This window comes from Clarias gariepinus, chromosome 24, assembly GCF_024256425.1.
Source record: "Clarias gariepinus isolate MV-2021 ecotype Netherlands chromosome 24, CGAR_prim_01v2, whole genome shotgun sequence".
Classification (NCBI taxonomy): domain Eukaryota; kingdom Metazoa; phylum Chordata; class Actinopteri; order Siluriformes; family Clariidae; genus Clarias; species Clarias gariepinus.
Genome location: NC_071123.1, coordinates 24657501 through 24671296, shown reverse-complemented (window position 1 = coordinate 24671296; position 13796 = coordinate 24657501). Strand labels below are relative to the sequence as shown.

At 40.4% G+C, this 13796-nt stretch overlaps 2 protein-coding genes across 3 annotated transcripts in view; both read right to left on the bottom strand.

Moving 5' to 3' along the window:
- Positions 1–512: 512 nt before the first annotated feature.
- Positions 513–2856, bottom strand: LOC128512571 (complement C1q-like protein 3). The gene is made up of 4 exons (XM_053485915.1): positions 2678–2856; positions 2186–2248; positions 1055–1180; positions 513–912 (listed from the first exon to the last, which is right to left on the bottom strand). Exons 1-4 carry the CDS (start codon positions 2805–2807, stop codon positions 626–628), a joined length of 606 nt encoding a protein of 201 aa, XP_053341890.1. The 5' UTR covers positions 2808–2856; the 3' UTR covers positions 513–625.
- A 2965-nt stretch (positions 2857–5821) lies between these two features.
- tpcn1 (two pore segment channel 1) overlaps positions 5822–13796 on the bottom strand; it is a 17235-nt gene continuing 9260 nt past the window's right edge. For both annotated transcript variants that reach the window (XM_053485697.1, XM_053485698.1), the window contains exons 11-26: positions 13539–13587; positions 13350–13413; positions 13223–13267; positions 11857–11913; positions 10038–10091; positions 9802–9874; positions 9604–9711; positions 9280–9351; positions 9072–9161; positions 8856–8971; positions 8701–8747; positions 8513–8581; positions 8320–8416; positions 8031–8167; positions 7753–7833; positions 5822–7633 (exon numbers count right to left, since the gene is read on the bottom strand). In XM_053485697.1, coding sequence (XP_053341672.1) covers positions 7535–7633; positions 7753–7833; positions 8031–8167; positions 8320–8416; positions 8513–8581; positions 8701–8747; positions 8856–8971; positions 9072–9161; positions 9280–9351; positions 9604–9711; positions 9802–9874; positions 10038–10091; positions 11857–11913; positions 13223–13267; positions 13350–13413; positions 13539–13587 — 1258 coding nt within the window. In that variant the 3' untranslated portion in view covers positions 5822–7534. The remainder of the gene's footprint in view (positions 7634–7752; positions 7834–8030; positions 8168–8319; positions 8417–8512; positions 8582–8700; positions 8748–8855; positions 8972–9071; positions 9162–9279; positions 9352–9603; positions 9712–9801; positions 9875–10037; positions 10092–11856; positions 11914–13222; positions 13268–13349; positions 13414–13538; positions 13588–13796) is intronic.

Here is a 13796-nt window from a genome sequence, read left to right as displayed (position 1 = left end):
TTAATAACTGCTAATCTAACTAACTAAAGGTTATTAACACTAAAACTAAAACTAACTGCTAAAGGATTTGGGAACATACCCACTGCTGAGTGAAGAGTTAGTTATTTCCAACAGGGGTTCTGTTATTGCTGGTACTATCTGCTTGAGAAAATGTGTCGGTATAGAATCTAATTCACAGGTTGACTATTTTGGAGAGATGACGAAGGAGAGATGAGTGAAATTAGTTTATTCTCTTTAAAGGAAGTAAAGTATTCTAGGTTCTGATGTGGTGTGGTTAAATTATCATCTGTATCACTTAAATTGTCAGTATTTTAAAGCCTAAATGTTTTGCCTAACATTTACCATATTGTTAAATTGAAAAAGTTCATGAAGTCCTCATTACTGTATGTTGCTGTTGTAACTACACAAAAGATGAAACATGGTATCTGGAAGCTCTTCCTGGATAATAAACATGAACCACAGCCAGAAGTTTTTACATTTTAGTTCTTCATTTTAATTTTGTTCATAAAGGTCATGTGATGTGTCACTCCTTCGGTCTAAACATTATCGCTTGTAACATAATGAATTGAAAGTATTTAACAGAATTACACTAGAGTGCAGATAAACTCATTGCATTAGAGGTTAATCAGGAAGGGTAAAGAAGGAAGCCGCTGAAGGTGTTGCGCAGCAGCTGGTCATCGTAGAGGGCGTAGTCGGCAAAGAGGCGGAGATACACAACGTCTCCAGGCTGCAGCTCGAGCACCAGGCCGCTGGACACGTGTCTGAGATGACCGTCTTTGGCGCCTTCGCCCAGGTGCAAGAGCATGTTGTTGTTTTTGTAAAGGTTAATGCCCATGTTATTGGAGTCAGTGTTGTAGGCGGCACCTGTGAAGCGGATGTAGTACACACCTCTAACCGGGGCTGTGAACATGCCTGCAATTATCATAAAAATGTTATTAAAAACAATAATAATAATAATAATAATAATAATAATAGGATTTAAAGTAGTAAAGTAGATGTAGAGTGTGTGTGTGTGTGTGTGTGTGTGTGTGTGTGTGTGTGTTAGTTCCAGGACCTGTGTGTGGGTTAAAAGCTCCTCCGATGTTGGTGACGACTTTACTGTAGACCAGAGTGGTTTCAGTGTTAAACGGTCCTAACTGTCCTGCAGGTAATCCAGCGCTAAACGCCACCTTCGGACGTTCTGTACAAACAACACACAGCCATTAACACAACACACAGCCATTAACACAACACACAGCCATTAACACAACACACAGCAAACAAGTGTTGCCGGATGTAGCTGGTGATTTCTAGCCCAAAAACTCTTAGAAAACCACCCAAAATACTTGTTCAATATTCAGTTCAGCATTGTATCACTGTAGATGTGAGGTGTGTGATATTCCAACCACACATAAAAACATTGCACAGCATCAGCCAGCCGAAAATAAGAAAATAATAGCAGCAACATGGCACAACTATGCAATAACACCACCTACTAGACGTGAGTGTCACTGACATAAGAGGTATGCAGATGACACACAAATCATTTTCTCAGTGATAAATGTTATTTTAAGACTTGCGTTTATGGTGGCAAAGTTGAAGATGCTGCAATTTGCTTTGGGAGTGAGAAGAATGTACAGGATTAGAAATGAGAATATAAAAAGCTCAGTGCAGGTAGGATGGTTTGGAGTTAGAGAGGACAGATTAACATGGTTTGGACGTGTGCAGAGGAGGGATGAGGAGATTATCAGGAGGAGAATGTTAGAGATGGAGCTGCCAGGCAGGAGGAGAAGAGGAAGGACCAAGAGGAGGTTTATGGATGTAGTGAGGGAGGACATGCAGGAGGTTGGACTGACGAGGGATGATGTGGTAGACAGAACCAGATGGAGACAAATGGTCCCATAACAGGAGCAGTCGAAAGAAAAAAAAAAAGAAAATTTATAGACCTGACAGACATTGCCCCAATGTCGGCAAAATAATGAAGTCATGTTTCTGTAATCCATAATGAGACTGAAGCTAACTGAAAACAAATAATGACTTATTTAACAGAAGAAAAATATGAGTGGCATGTAAGTAACGTAAGAAAGATAAAAAGAAAAAAACTACTCGTGCTAATTACAGGTGTTAATTAGCTGTAACAGTGGTACATCAATACTGTAAGAGACAATTCTGGTTCTTATTATCTGGTATTAATTAAGTGTGTTACCAGGCTTAGGTTTCTTCAAGCTCTCCAGCTCGCTCTTCACCGCCAACAGCTCGGCTGCTTGAGCTTAGGAATAAAGAAACATGGAGCAGTTTAAGATTTTTAAAATGTTTTAATGTTTTTTAAGGTAATCCAGCAAGTGAGAGTAAACTAGTGAGTCAAAGCAAATATATCAGGTAAACGTCCTGTCTAAAGTTGTAGAAAGTTGACAATTAAAGGGAAATTACTTAGTAAGTGAAATGCATGTGCAAGCTTAGCCCTGGCTTAAGCTAAGCAGTTTTATCTCGCGTCTAAAACTTTTTTTTTTTTTTAACTAAAACCTGAAGTTTGCTAGCATGCACTGATTATAAATCTAACACTATGTCATCTGGGAATTTCTATTTTTAGGTAGTTCTCACGTCCTACACACTGGCCCAGATGTTGTTTGGTGAAGAGCAGAAACAGCTTCATTAAAGGATGGTGTGATGAAGGGAAGTGTGATGTTCTTCGTCTCACCTGCGTTCTTCTTTTCCATGTACACCATCTTGGTCTTGATCTCAGATAAAGCGGCTGCCTGTTGGTACACCAGCTCTCTGAGGTGCTTCAGCTCTCCACATGAAGGCTGACAGTCTCCCTTATGTTCCATTTCCTGCGCACTGCTTTACACCGCCATTAGCAGAAAAACAACCACTGAGAATAACATGGTAGAACCTGTTTACCGCTGAGATTACTGACGTTCTGTCTGCCACGCCCGTGCCCATGTCATTATTTTCTAACAAAAAAGAGAGAAAAGGAATGACTCTAATGAAGTCCAGTAACTTGGTGTTGAAAAATGATTATGACATTGAAACTGATACAAACAGTTTATTTATTGATCGTGACATTTAAGCAATACTTCTTTATTAACCCTTTTGAAATTCATGTTTCTCTAAGCTCTATTTATACAGCAAAGCCTAAAATCCAGGCAGAGTTTTAATAAAGAAAAGAAAGCAAACCGGTCCAAGACAATACAGTGGTGTGAAAAACTATTTGCCCCCTTCCTGAAGTTTTTTTTTTAATAAGGGGGGCAATTACTTTTTCACACAGGGCCATGTAGGTTTGGATTTTTTTTTTTCTCCCTAAATAATAAAAACCATCATTTAAAAACTGCATTTTGTGTTTACTTGTGTTATCTTTGACTAATAGTTAAATGTGTTTGATGATTGGAAACATTTTGTGTGACAAACATGCAAAAGAATAAGAAATCAGGAAGGGGGCAAATAGTTTTTCACAGCACTGTATATCCAGAAACAGGGAGAAGCCCAGGCCATCTTCAAAATGTAATACAAGGGCGAGACAAAATTGTAAACTTTATTAACAGGAAAAGTTGAAACCAGAGTAACACACATGGGAACATGGAAAGATGAAAAGTCAACCGATGCAAGGCGGACGACCACAACACGATTAGATTAGAATAAATTAGATAAGGTGTTTTAATCATTGTGCAAAGTATAACTTACAAAGCCTAATGAAGTCAGCATCTAAGAATTGCCCAAATGTGGCAATTAATAAGCCCTTGTAGTACTATGTAAATCAGGTCTTTAAACAAGGCATGAAAATGGAAATCAAAGACCCCCTCAAAAAATATTTTTGTATGTGCAATGAGGATGTGTTATCGACATCATGATGTTACAACAATGGGCGGTAAGGAATTTAGTTTCTCCATTCAAGCAGTTTTTGTTCTGTTTGAACGCACGGCCATACAAAAAAAAAAAAAAGATCCGAATAGAGCGTTGACTTAAATCTTGCAGGAGAATGGAACGCTATGCGCTGGGTAATTGGGGGGGGGGGGGGGGGATGCTGAGACGTGAGATCAGGATAAAGCGTTATAGACGATGAGTGAGTGAGTGAGTGATATTACATATTGTGAGGGGGATGTGTGTTTAACTCCAACGTGTGTGAAGACAAAAATGTATGTAAAAAAAATTCTGGGTTGCTATAATACTTATACAATAGAAAAAAGGGACTGGCAAAGCTGACCAATTATTTGTCCAGTATTTACAGTGACATAAAAATATTTGCTTTAAGTTTAAATCAAAGGTAATAATAATAATAATAAATTCACAGCACTACTACTACTACTACTACTAATGATAATAATAATAATAATAATAGTATTTACAGTTTGAGCTTGATACGTTATATACGTTATATATGTTATGAGCTCTGTTGTCAATAGGCGCGATATATATATATATATATATATAAGAGAGATTAACAAATTATTGGTTTTAGTTGACACAATACCTGAGACTGAAACACGACTGCCCCCTACAGATAATGTACGCCATGTGCGTGAGAACTTCTGCCCACGCACTGCCGCTGTATCTCGCGAGAATCATGGCATAGACATGGCATAGACCTTATCCTTGATATCTTGTTCTGTAGTGGCTCCCCAAAGATTATTTGTTGTTTAAAGACTTAAAGGTGACTCTACAGTGTTAGCTATTTTAATGTTTTCTGATTGTATGGCATCCATCTGCTAAAAAAAGATAAGAATTAAAATTATTTCCACATCAGCAGCTGGCAGTGAATATAATATTATAATGAATATAATAAATTCTGTTCTTGAATATATTTCCTTTGCTACATAAATTCCCTGGATCGCTCTCCTCAAGGTTTTCAACATCAGATCTCGGCTCTGCTGGCTTCTGTTTCCGCTCCATCAACTCACTCTATTCACTGTTCTGATACAGTAACACCAGCTAACTGGTCCCTCATCTGCTCTTAAAATAAAGTCAGCCATCTTACTTTATGTTTGCAAAAAATCAAAGTTACAGATTTACCTCTGACTGTTAAAAAGTGCTGACACACTCCATAAACATCTCATAAATGTGCTTTCAGAAAACCTTGCCATATTAAGGATTACCTACAGTAGTTTTTCATATACAGTATATATCACCCTGTAGTTAGGCACCCTCCAGGCAATTAAACTAAAAAAGGTGCACTCTTACACCCTAACCTACTCACTCACATAGAGCAGAGAAAATGTCCAGGACTGAGGACGGAGGGACTTAGATGATCTTATACACCATACTTGAATTTACACATGAAACATGATGGTACAGAGGTCACATTTATGACAAAACCACATTCGAGGTAAAACAGGGGGAAAAGGGTGTTAGGTTTGCAAAAGCCCACCCTTACACCCTATACAGTCATACATCTCTGAGCCACTCTCGAAAGCAGTCCCAGTTCAACTGAAGTCACAGGTGAAAGAGGTTTTGCCTTTTTTTTTTGTTAAAGCGCAATTTTAACTGACAAATAATTAACATGAAAAAATATGAAAAATTGCTTACATAATAAAAATAATTTCAACATAAAAATCTAAAAGTTTTTACTTAGAAATCTAAATTATAAACTATACATTACTTTAAATTATATGTAATATAATACATATTTAATGAATTATGCATTATTATTATTAGAAGCAGGAGTCATAATAGCATTTTGAAAATAGCATTACTCTAGTTTATGTTAAATTTAAGTGATTTTTGTAATGTATATTGTTTATACATTTTCTTTTAAAGTTTCGATAGGGCGCCATTACTTACACAGCCACTTTAAAGCATTAAAACAGCTCCAGCTTGATACGGTAATAAAAACAAGCACAGCAGCATCATCGCTGAAATGAATCATTTAATAGATTCAGTACGTTATTATACAAAAGAACAGGAATAGAAAAGGAAGAGAAGATGTGCGTAAACCCTTCGCCGTACACCATCACCGCCGCCGGCTCCGTGTACCGAGCGTTCACTCGAAACTCGAACAGCCTCGAGACCGCACGCCTCAAATCTATCCGAAGCTTCTGCGACGCAAAGGCAAATCTTCACAGAAAGGTTTGTGTAGAGAACATCGGTCCTTAAAAACATCGTAAACGACATGGTTTATAAAAAAGAACAGAGAGTTAAAACACTGGGGGGCGCCAGACGCCTGTGGGGAAGAAATAAATTAATTCTACCAGATCCGGATCGTAGCTGTATTAGCTGAGGGGGAAAAACATAAAGAAAACTGAAAAGATTTGTGTAAACATCGCTAATGTCGCTAATAGTATATGTAATGGAAATACTTTAGCTAGTATAGGCTACGCTTTAGCATTTTGCCACATCAGTAAACTTCATTCTGCTTTATTTAAATCCCTCAATTATTTCATGTTATATCATGATAAAACATTCTCTCTCTTGCTAGTTAGCTTCTATGTTAAGCTAATCCTTTGGTGTAAAGCTAGCTAAGTGGGTTTCTACCTTCAAAGTTTGAGATTTAGCTACTTTTTACTACTAGTCACTAGTCCTACGCTTGTTGTATTATCAATTTTCCCCTCAGATTTTTTTTCCTTCATTTTAGGTCCATTTTTGCAGCATCGTGTGCACCTTCCTAGCATAGCGCTAACCTTTTCACTGCATGTCGTTGAGTTACTGTAATTTAGGAAAATACAACCAACCTCAGGTAAGAGCTGTTTCTAAAGTTTAGTGAGAAAGAATTAGCGTGGCAACTTCTCTCAGAAATACTGTATAATGCGCTAACGTTCGTTAGCTTTCTTAGCATCGTGTGGGGTTTATAGGATTTTTTGGAGTAAGGGAATTTTTTAGCTAGATAATTAGCCCAGATTAATGCTCTGGAAATGGAAGGTCTGAGCTAACATGGAGGCTGAGTGTGAATAAACATAAATGTAGGAACGGTTAGCATGGCGCGTTTGATAGCAAAAGCTGCAGAGTTAGCGTTCTGGGGTAAATAAAGTGTACTGTGGATATGGAGCTTATGTACGACAATATTGCTGAAATAAACATATTAATAGGTTTTAATGCTAATTACATTCTGATTTATAAGAGACGGCGTACTCTGTGTGTGTGTGTGTGTGTGTGTGTGTGGGTGGGTGTAGCTGCTAAAGAAGCTGCTAGTGACCTGTGTGTGTTTTTCTCCATTATGTTTGATTTGTTTCACACTTTGGTGAAATCCAACAACTGATCAGGTTCTTCTTTAAAAAACAAAATTAAAAGAATAAAAAAAAATAAAAAAAAATACGGTCTTTTGTGCTTCCTGGGAGAAAAAAAACAAACAAACAAAACAACGGTTCCCGGACCCGAGTGCAGTCCGACAGCTGGTCCGGTCTTTCCCTGATTGGTCACGAAACCACAAGGATGTGAAGAGAAATAAGGCGTCTTGGAGAGAATAGTGGGCGTCGCCATGGCGATACGCACAGCAGCCTCTCTTAGGAGAAGAAAGACGGTTTAGAAGGTCCTTCGTCTATTTTCTCTTAGCGCGCGCGTGTGTGTGTGTGTGTGTGTGTATGTGTGTGTGTGTGTGTGTGTGTGTGTGTGTGCGCGCTCTCTCGCATCAGTTGATGCTGACTGTGGGATCAGGACTATCCAGGTCCGGGTGAAGCGCGCGGTCAGGCTGAGGTAGACTCGTTCTGGAATATTCTATGTACCATTCCTACACACACACACACACACACACACACACACACACACAAAGTGTAATGTTAATATACAAAGGGGTAATGATTTATTTTCTGTTAAACAGCTGACCCTGATCTGAGCGCCGCCTCGTACCTGGATCTCCTCCTGATACATCTTCATACTCAGGTCACTTTTGGTTCGCGACCTTCGACCCTGGAAGACGAGATTCGCGTGCTGGGGGAGAAAGCAGCGTGATAAACGTATGATTACGCGGGAGTGGGCGGGGCAACAAATGTGACCGGGAGAGGTGTAGCTTCATGCAAATGAGAAACTATGAAGGCGTGTGTGTTTCTGTTACCCCAAATCTTTATTCTGAAATGTGTGTGTGTGTGTGTGTGTGTGTGTGTGTGTGTGTGTGTGTGTATGCTCACCCCATTCCTGTCCATGGACACACACATTTCCTGCAACGAGCTGATGTTCATCCCTGTAAGTGTGTGTTTGTAAAGTTCCAGAGTTTGGAAAGCTTCCGCACGAGACACGTCCACTTCAAACACGATCCCCTTCTCATCTAACACACACACACACACACACACACACACACACACACACACACACTTTATTTTCCTGTAATTTAATGTTAAATAGATTATTCATTTGTTTCTTCCATCTTCTAGGGAACACACACACACACACACACACACACAAGGTATTCATTTGAACCTTCCAGGTCGTCTTGCGGTTCTCTGTTTTTGCGACTGTAGTTCATCCGGAAGACAAACGCATCGAGGATAAATGCAACGATTATCGTCATAACAACCTGCAACAGACCAGCAATCAGACATCAGTGAGGCGCCATCACCTGGAGTCTCTCACACACACACACACACACACACACACACACACACACACACACCATGGTGACGATGTAGAAGGTCATGAAGTAAAGGCGACTCCAATGACTCGTCTGTGATGTCACACCCTCCTGTAACACAAACACAACATCCAATCAGCTTGAAACAGGGGGCGTGGCCTGTGTACCCATCAGTCATAATGGAAGAGGGCGTGGCCTGAGTACCCGTTAATCGAGGAGGCGTGGCTTACCATGGTAATATACCAGTTGTTGACGACAGTCAGCTCAAACAGCGTCACTGCAAGAGGGAGACAGTAAACTCAAAGGTCTTTTTACACACAGTGTGTGTGTGTGTGTGTGTGTGTGTGTGCGCGCGAGAGAGAGAGAGACGGGTCTAGAGACGAACCAAAGCTACTGAGGATGTTGTTGAAGTTGTTGAGATAGTAGTAGCCCTCCTGCAGCACCGTGTGGTTGCCAACGGTTACGTTGATCTGCCGATACGCATCAGCGACCGTACTGGTGCTGAAACCCACACAGGTTTATAGACAGGTCATCATCATGCCATCTAGATCGTGTGTGTGTGTGTGTGTGTGTGTGTGTGTGTGTGTTTTACAGATCTCACTTGCAGCAGTTGGGATAGACGACCTCGGCGAAGAACTCCATCCCGACAATCGCAAAGGAGTAATAAAAGATGATGAGAGTCAGCCCGAGACTGCAGGAGGGTGAGACAGGGTGAGACAGGGTGAGACGTGAGAGATTATCGCGGTACATTAGTGTAAAAGAGGGTAAAAATATAACTGAGGTGACGGAGGTGGGTGTAGCGCCCCCACCTGGCCATGCGTGGAAACAGCTCAAACATGGTGTCCAACACGTTACGGAAACGCAACTTGATCTTAAACAATCTGCAGAAGAAAAAACACACACACACACACACACACATCAATATAACATACACTAACACAACTATAACTTAAACTTATATAACTATAATTTGCAGAAATAAAAGCAGCGCAGGTTTATAAAGCCAATAAAGTAGAGCGGAACAGGATGAGAATAGTCGCCATGACAACAGCATCCACATTAACTGAGGAATGGAGACTGTGTTGAGACAGAACTGTCACTCTCAACACACACACACACACACACACACACACCGGAGCAGCTGTAGCAGTCTCAGAACCACAACAAAGTAGAACGGCTCCATGTGGAAGACCAGCGCGATCAAACCCAGGAACGCGATGACCGTCACCGAGAAGTCGAACCTGTGGGCGGACAGAGCAGACCAGTGAGGTAGGTGTGTGTGTGTGTGTGTGTGTGTGTGTGTGTGTGGAGGGGGGAATGGGTCTTCTTACAGGTTCCATCCAGAGCTGAAGTAAGCCAAGGGCCCGAGACCAGTGATTTTTAACAAAACCTCAACACCATAAACTACAAAGAGAGAGAGAGAGAGGGAGAGAGAGAGAGGGAGAGAGAGAGAGAGAGAGAGAGAGAGGGAGAGAGAGAGAGAAGGAGAGAAAATCATACATTTATTAAACATCCTAAATAAAAACAAAACGTAATGAAATAAATTCATAAGAAACTCTTGACGTACTCGTGAGGAACACGATGTAGCTCCAGGGTACGGGTTGGGACCAGTTAAAGTAACCTACACACACACACACACACACACACAAACACTCAAATAAATAAATAAACTAAAATTTTCAGTCATCTCATATACAGTGGTGTGAAAAACTATTTGCCCCCTTCCTGATTTCTTATTCTTTTGCATGTTTGTCACACTTAAATGTTTCTGCTCATCAAACACATTTAACTATTAGTCAAAGATAACACAAGTAAACACAAAATGCAGTTTTTAAATGAAGGTTTACGTTATTAAGGGAGGAAAAAAACTCCAAATCTACATGGCCCTGTGTGAAAAAGTGATTGCCCCCCTTGTTAAAAAATAACTTAACTGTGGTTTATCACACCTGAGTTCAATTTCTGTAGTCACCCCCAGGCCTGATTACTGCCACACCTGTTTCAATCAGGAAATCACTTAAATAGGAGCTACCTGACACAGAGAAGTAGACCAAAAGCACATCAAAAGCTAGACATCATGCCAAGATCTAAAGAAATTCAGGAACAAATGAGAACAAAAGTAATTGAGATCTATCAGTCTGGTAAAGGTTATAAAGCCATTTCTAAAGCTTTGGGACTTCAGCGAACCACAGTGAGAGCCATTATCCACAAATGGCAAAAACATGGAACAGTGGTGAACCTTCCCAGGAGTGGCCGGCCGACCAAAATTACCCCAAGAGCGCAGAGACAACTCATCCGAGAGGCCACAAAAGACCCCAGGACAACATCTAAAGAACTGCAGGCCTCACTTGCCTCAATTAAGGTCAGTGTTCACGACTCCACCATAAGAAAGAGACTGGGCAAAAACGGCCTGCATGGCAGATTTCCAAGGCGCAAACCACTTTTAAGCAAAAAGAACATTAAGGCTCGTCTCAATTTTGCTAAAAAACATCTCAATGATTGCCAAGACTTTTGGGAAAATACCTTGTGGACCGACGAGACAAAAGTTGAACTTTTTGGAAGGTGCGTGTCCCGTTACATCTGGCGTAAAAGTAACACAGCATTTCAGAAAAAGAACATCATACCAACAGTAAAATATGGTGGTGGTAGTGTGATGGTCTGGGGTTGTTTTGCTGCTTTAGGACCTGGAAGGCTTGCTGTGATAGATGGAACCATGAGTTCTACTGTCTACCAAAAAATCCTGAAGGAGAATGTCCGGCCATCTGTTCGTCAACTCAAGCTGAAGCGATCTTGGGTGCTGCAGCAGGACAATGACCCAAAACACACCAGCAAATCCACCTCTGAATGGCTGAAGAAAAACAAAATGAAGACTTTGGAGTGGCCTAGTCAAAGTCCTGACCTGAATCCTATTGAGATGTTGTGGCATGACCTTAAAAAGGCGGTTCATGCTAGAAAACCCTCAAATAAAGCTGAATTACAACAATTCTGCAAAGATGAGTGGGCCAAAATTCCTCCAGAGCGCTGTAAAAGACTCGTTGCAAGTTATCGCAAACGCTTGATTGCAGTTATTGCTGCTAAGGGTGGCCCAACCAGTTATTAGGTTCAGGGGGCAATTACTTTTTCACACAGGGCCATGTAGGTTTGGATTTTTTTTCTCCCTAAATAATAAAAACCATCATTTAAAAACTGCATTTTGTGTTTACTTGTGTTATCTTTGACTAATAGTTAAATGTGTTTAATGATCAGAAACATTTTGTGTGACAAACATGCAAAAGAATAAGAAATCAGGAAGGGGGCAAATAGTTTTTCACACCACTGTACATGTATAATCATTATTTCAATAAAATTGTGTTTATTGTTATATTACACACACACACACACACACTTACTGTCTGATTTGTTGAACTCCACCAGGATCCAGACTCCATTTACAGCCACAACGATATCTATACAAAAGATAAGAGGTCATTATACACACACACACACACGTACACACACTTGTACATATACTCTTCCATTAAAGAAAGAACAACCCACATCGGCCACTGAAATAACTTAAAACAGTAATAATAATAATAATATTAATAATAAATAAACTATAAATTAAGTAATGAAAATCAGACGTTGTATTAGACAAACTACTAAAACTCCCCTGGACAAAAATTATGGCACCCCTCGAAAAGACTGGTAATAGTTCTTGGTAGAGACATGTTACACTATAGTGTGTCCTGTAAACAGCATCACATGGGAGTCTTTAATGGGCGAAAAGTCGTCACTGTGCTGTTCTGTGTCATGGTGCGTCACCACTCTGAACATGGAGCACAGAAAGATAAGGACAGAGCTGTCTCAGGATATTAGAAAGGAAATTATAGACAAGCATGTTAAAGGTAAAGGCGATAAGACCATCTCCGAGCATCCTGACGTTCCTGTTACACACACACACATTGTTCAGAAGTCCACAGGACTGTAGTGAGTCTCCCTCGACCTGGACACAAGAGGACAATCGATAGCACAGTAATAAGATGGATAATACCAACAACTTCCCAAGAGATGAAGAGGTGAACCTCCAAGGTCAAGGGACATCAGTGTCAGATCGGACCATCAATCGCAGTTTAATGGAAGACAATGAGGGGGACACCAGTGTTGAAAGCAAATCGTAAAAAAAAGCGAGACTATTAGCCAAAATGCATGACAACCAGGCACAGAGTCTCCAGGGGAATGTCCTTTGGACAGATGGGAAAAAACTGGAACTTTCTGGCAAGTCACGTCAGCTCTACTGTATGTCCACTGAGGCAAAGAATTCAGCCTGCGGAGGACAGGACACCGTACCTTCAGTGTAACATGGAGGCGGCTCGGTCACGTTCTGGGGCTGATTTCCTGCCTCTCGCACAGAGTGTGCAAAGTACATTCAAATCTCAAGACTATTAATGCATTCTGGAACAAAGTGTGATACCCAGTGTCAGAAAGATTGGTCACAGGTCATGAGTTCTCGCCCATTGTTATTTCCTGGCCATTTTTAAAAAAAATTATAATTTTATTTATCAGGAGGAGAATGTTAGAGATGGAGCAGCCAAAAGAAGAAGAAAAAGGACTTTTGTTCGTTTCAAGTTATTTCAGTGATTGTCGGGTTTTTTTTATTTAATGGAAGAGTGCCAACAATTTTATTCACATATAAACACACGTAGACATGAATATAGACACACATGTAGACACACACTCTCTCTCTCTGTTCCAGGATTCGCAGGAGACACTTACGCATGATGTACTGAAACACTCTGGATTTCACCACCAGGTTGATACCTGAATAAACATCGATCACAAAACAAATCAACATGAAAACTTATTTCTGTGTGTGTGTGTGTGTGTGTGTGTGATAAAATACCTTTAAAAATGAGGAACGCTGTGTGTGGAAGATCATCAAACCAATGTTCACCACTACGCCGAGCCTATCACACACACACACACACACACACACACACACACACACACACACACACATTATAAAACAGTTTGTGATTAATCTGAAAGAAAAGAAAATCTGAATATGTTTAATCAGTGTGTATAAACTGACCTTCCACTTCAGCCCCATCACCTCATACACATTATACAAGTCCTGCAGCCTGAAACACCGCACACACACACACCCGCACACACACACACACGCACACACACACACACGCACACACACACACACGCACACACACACCCGCACACACACAATTGTATATAGGGTGTAAAAAAAAAAAAAGGATTTGCTCCTTCCTAATTGTTGTTGCATATTTGTCACACTTACACGATCGAGAGCAAGCAAATTTTAATATTAGAAAAA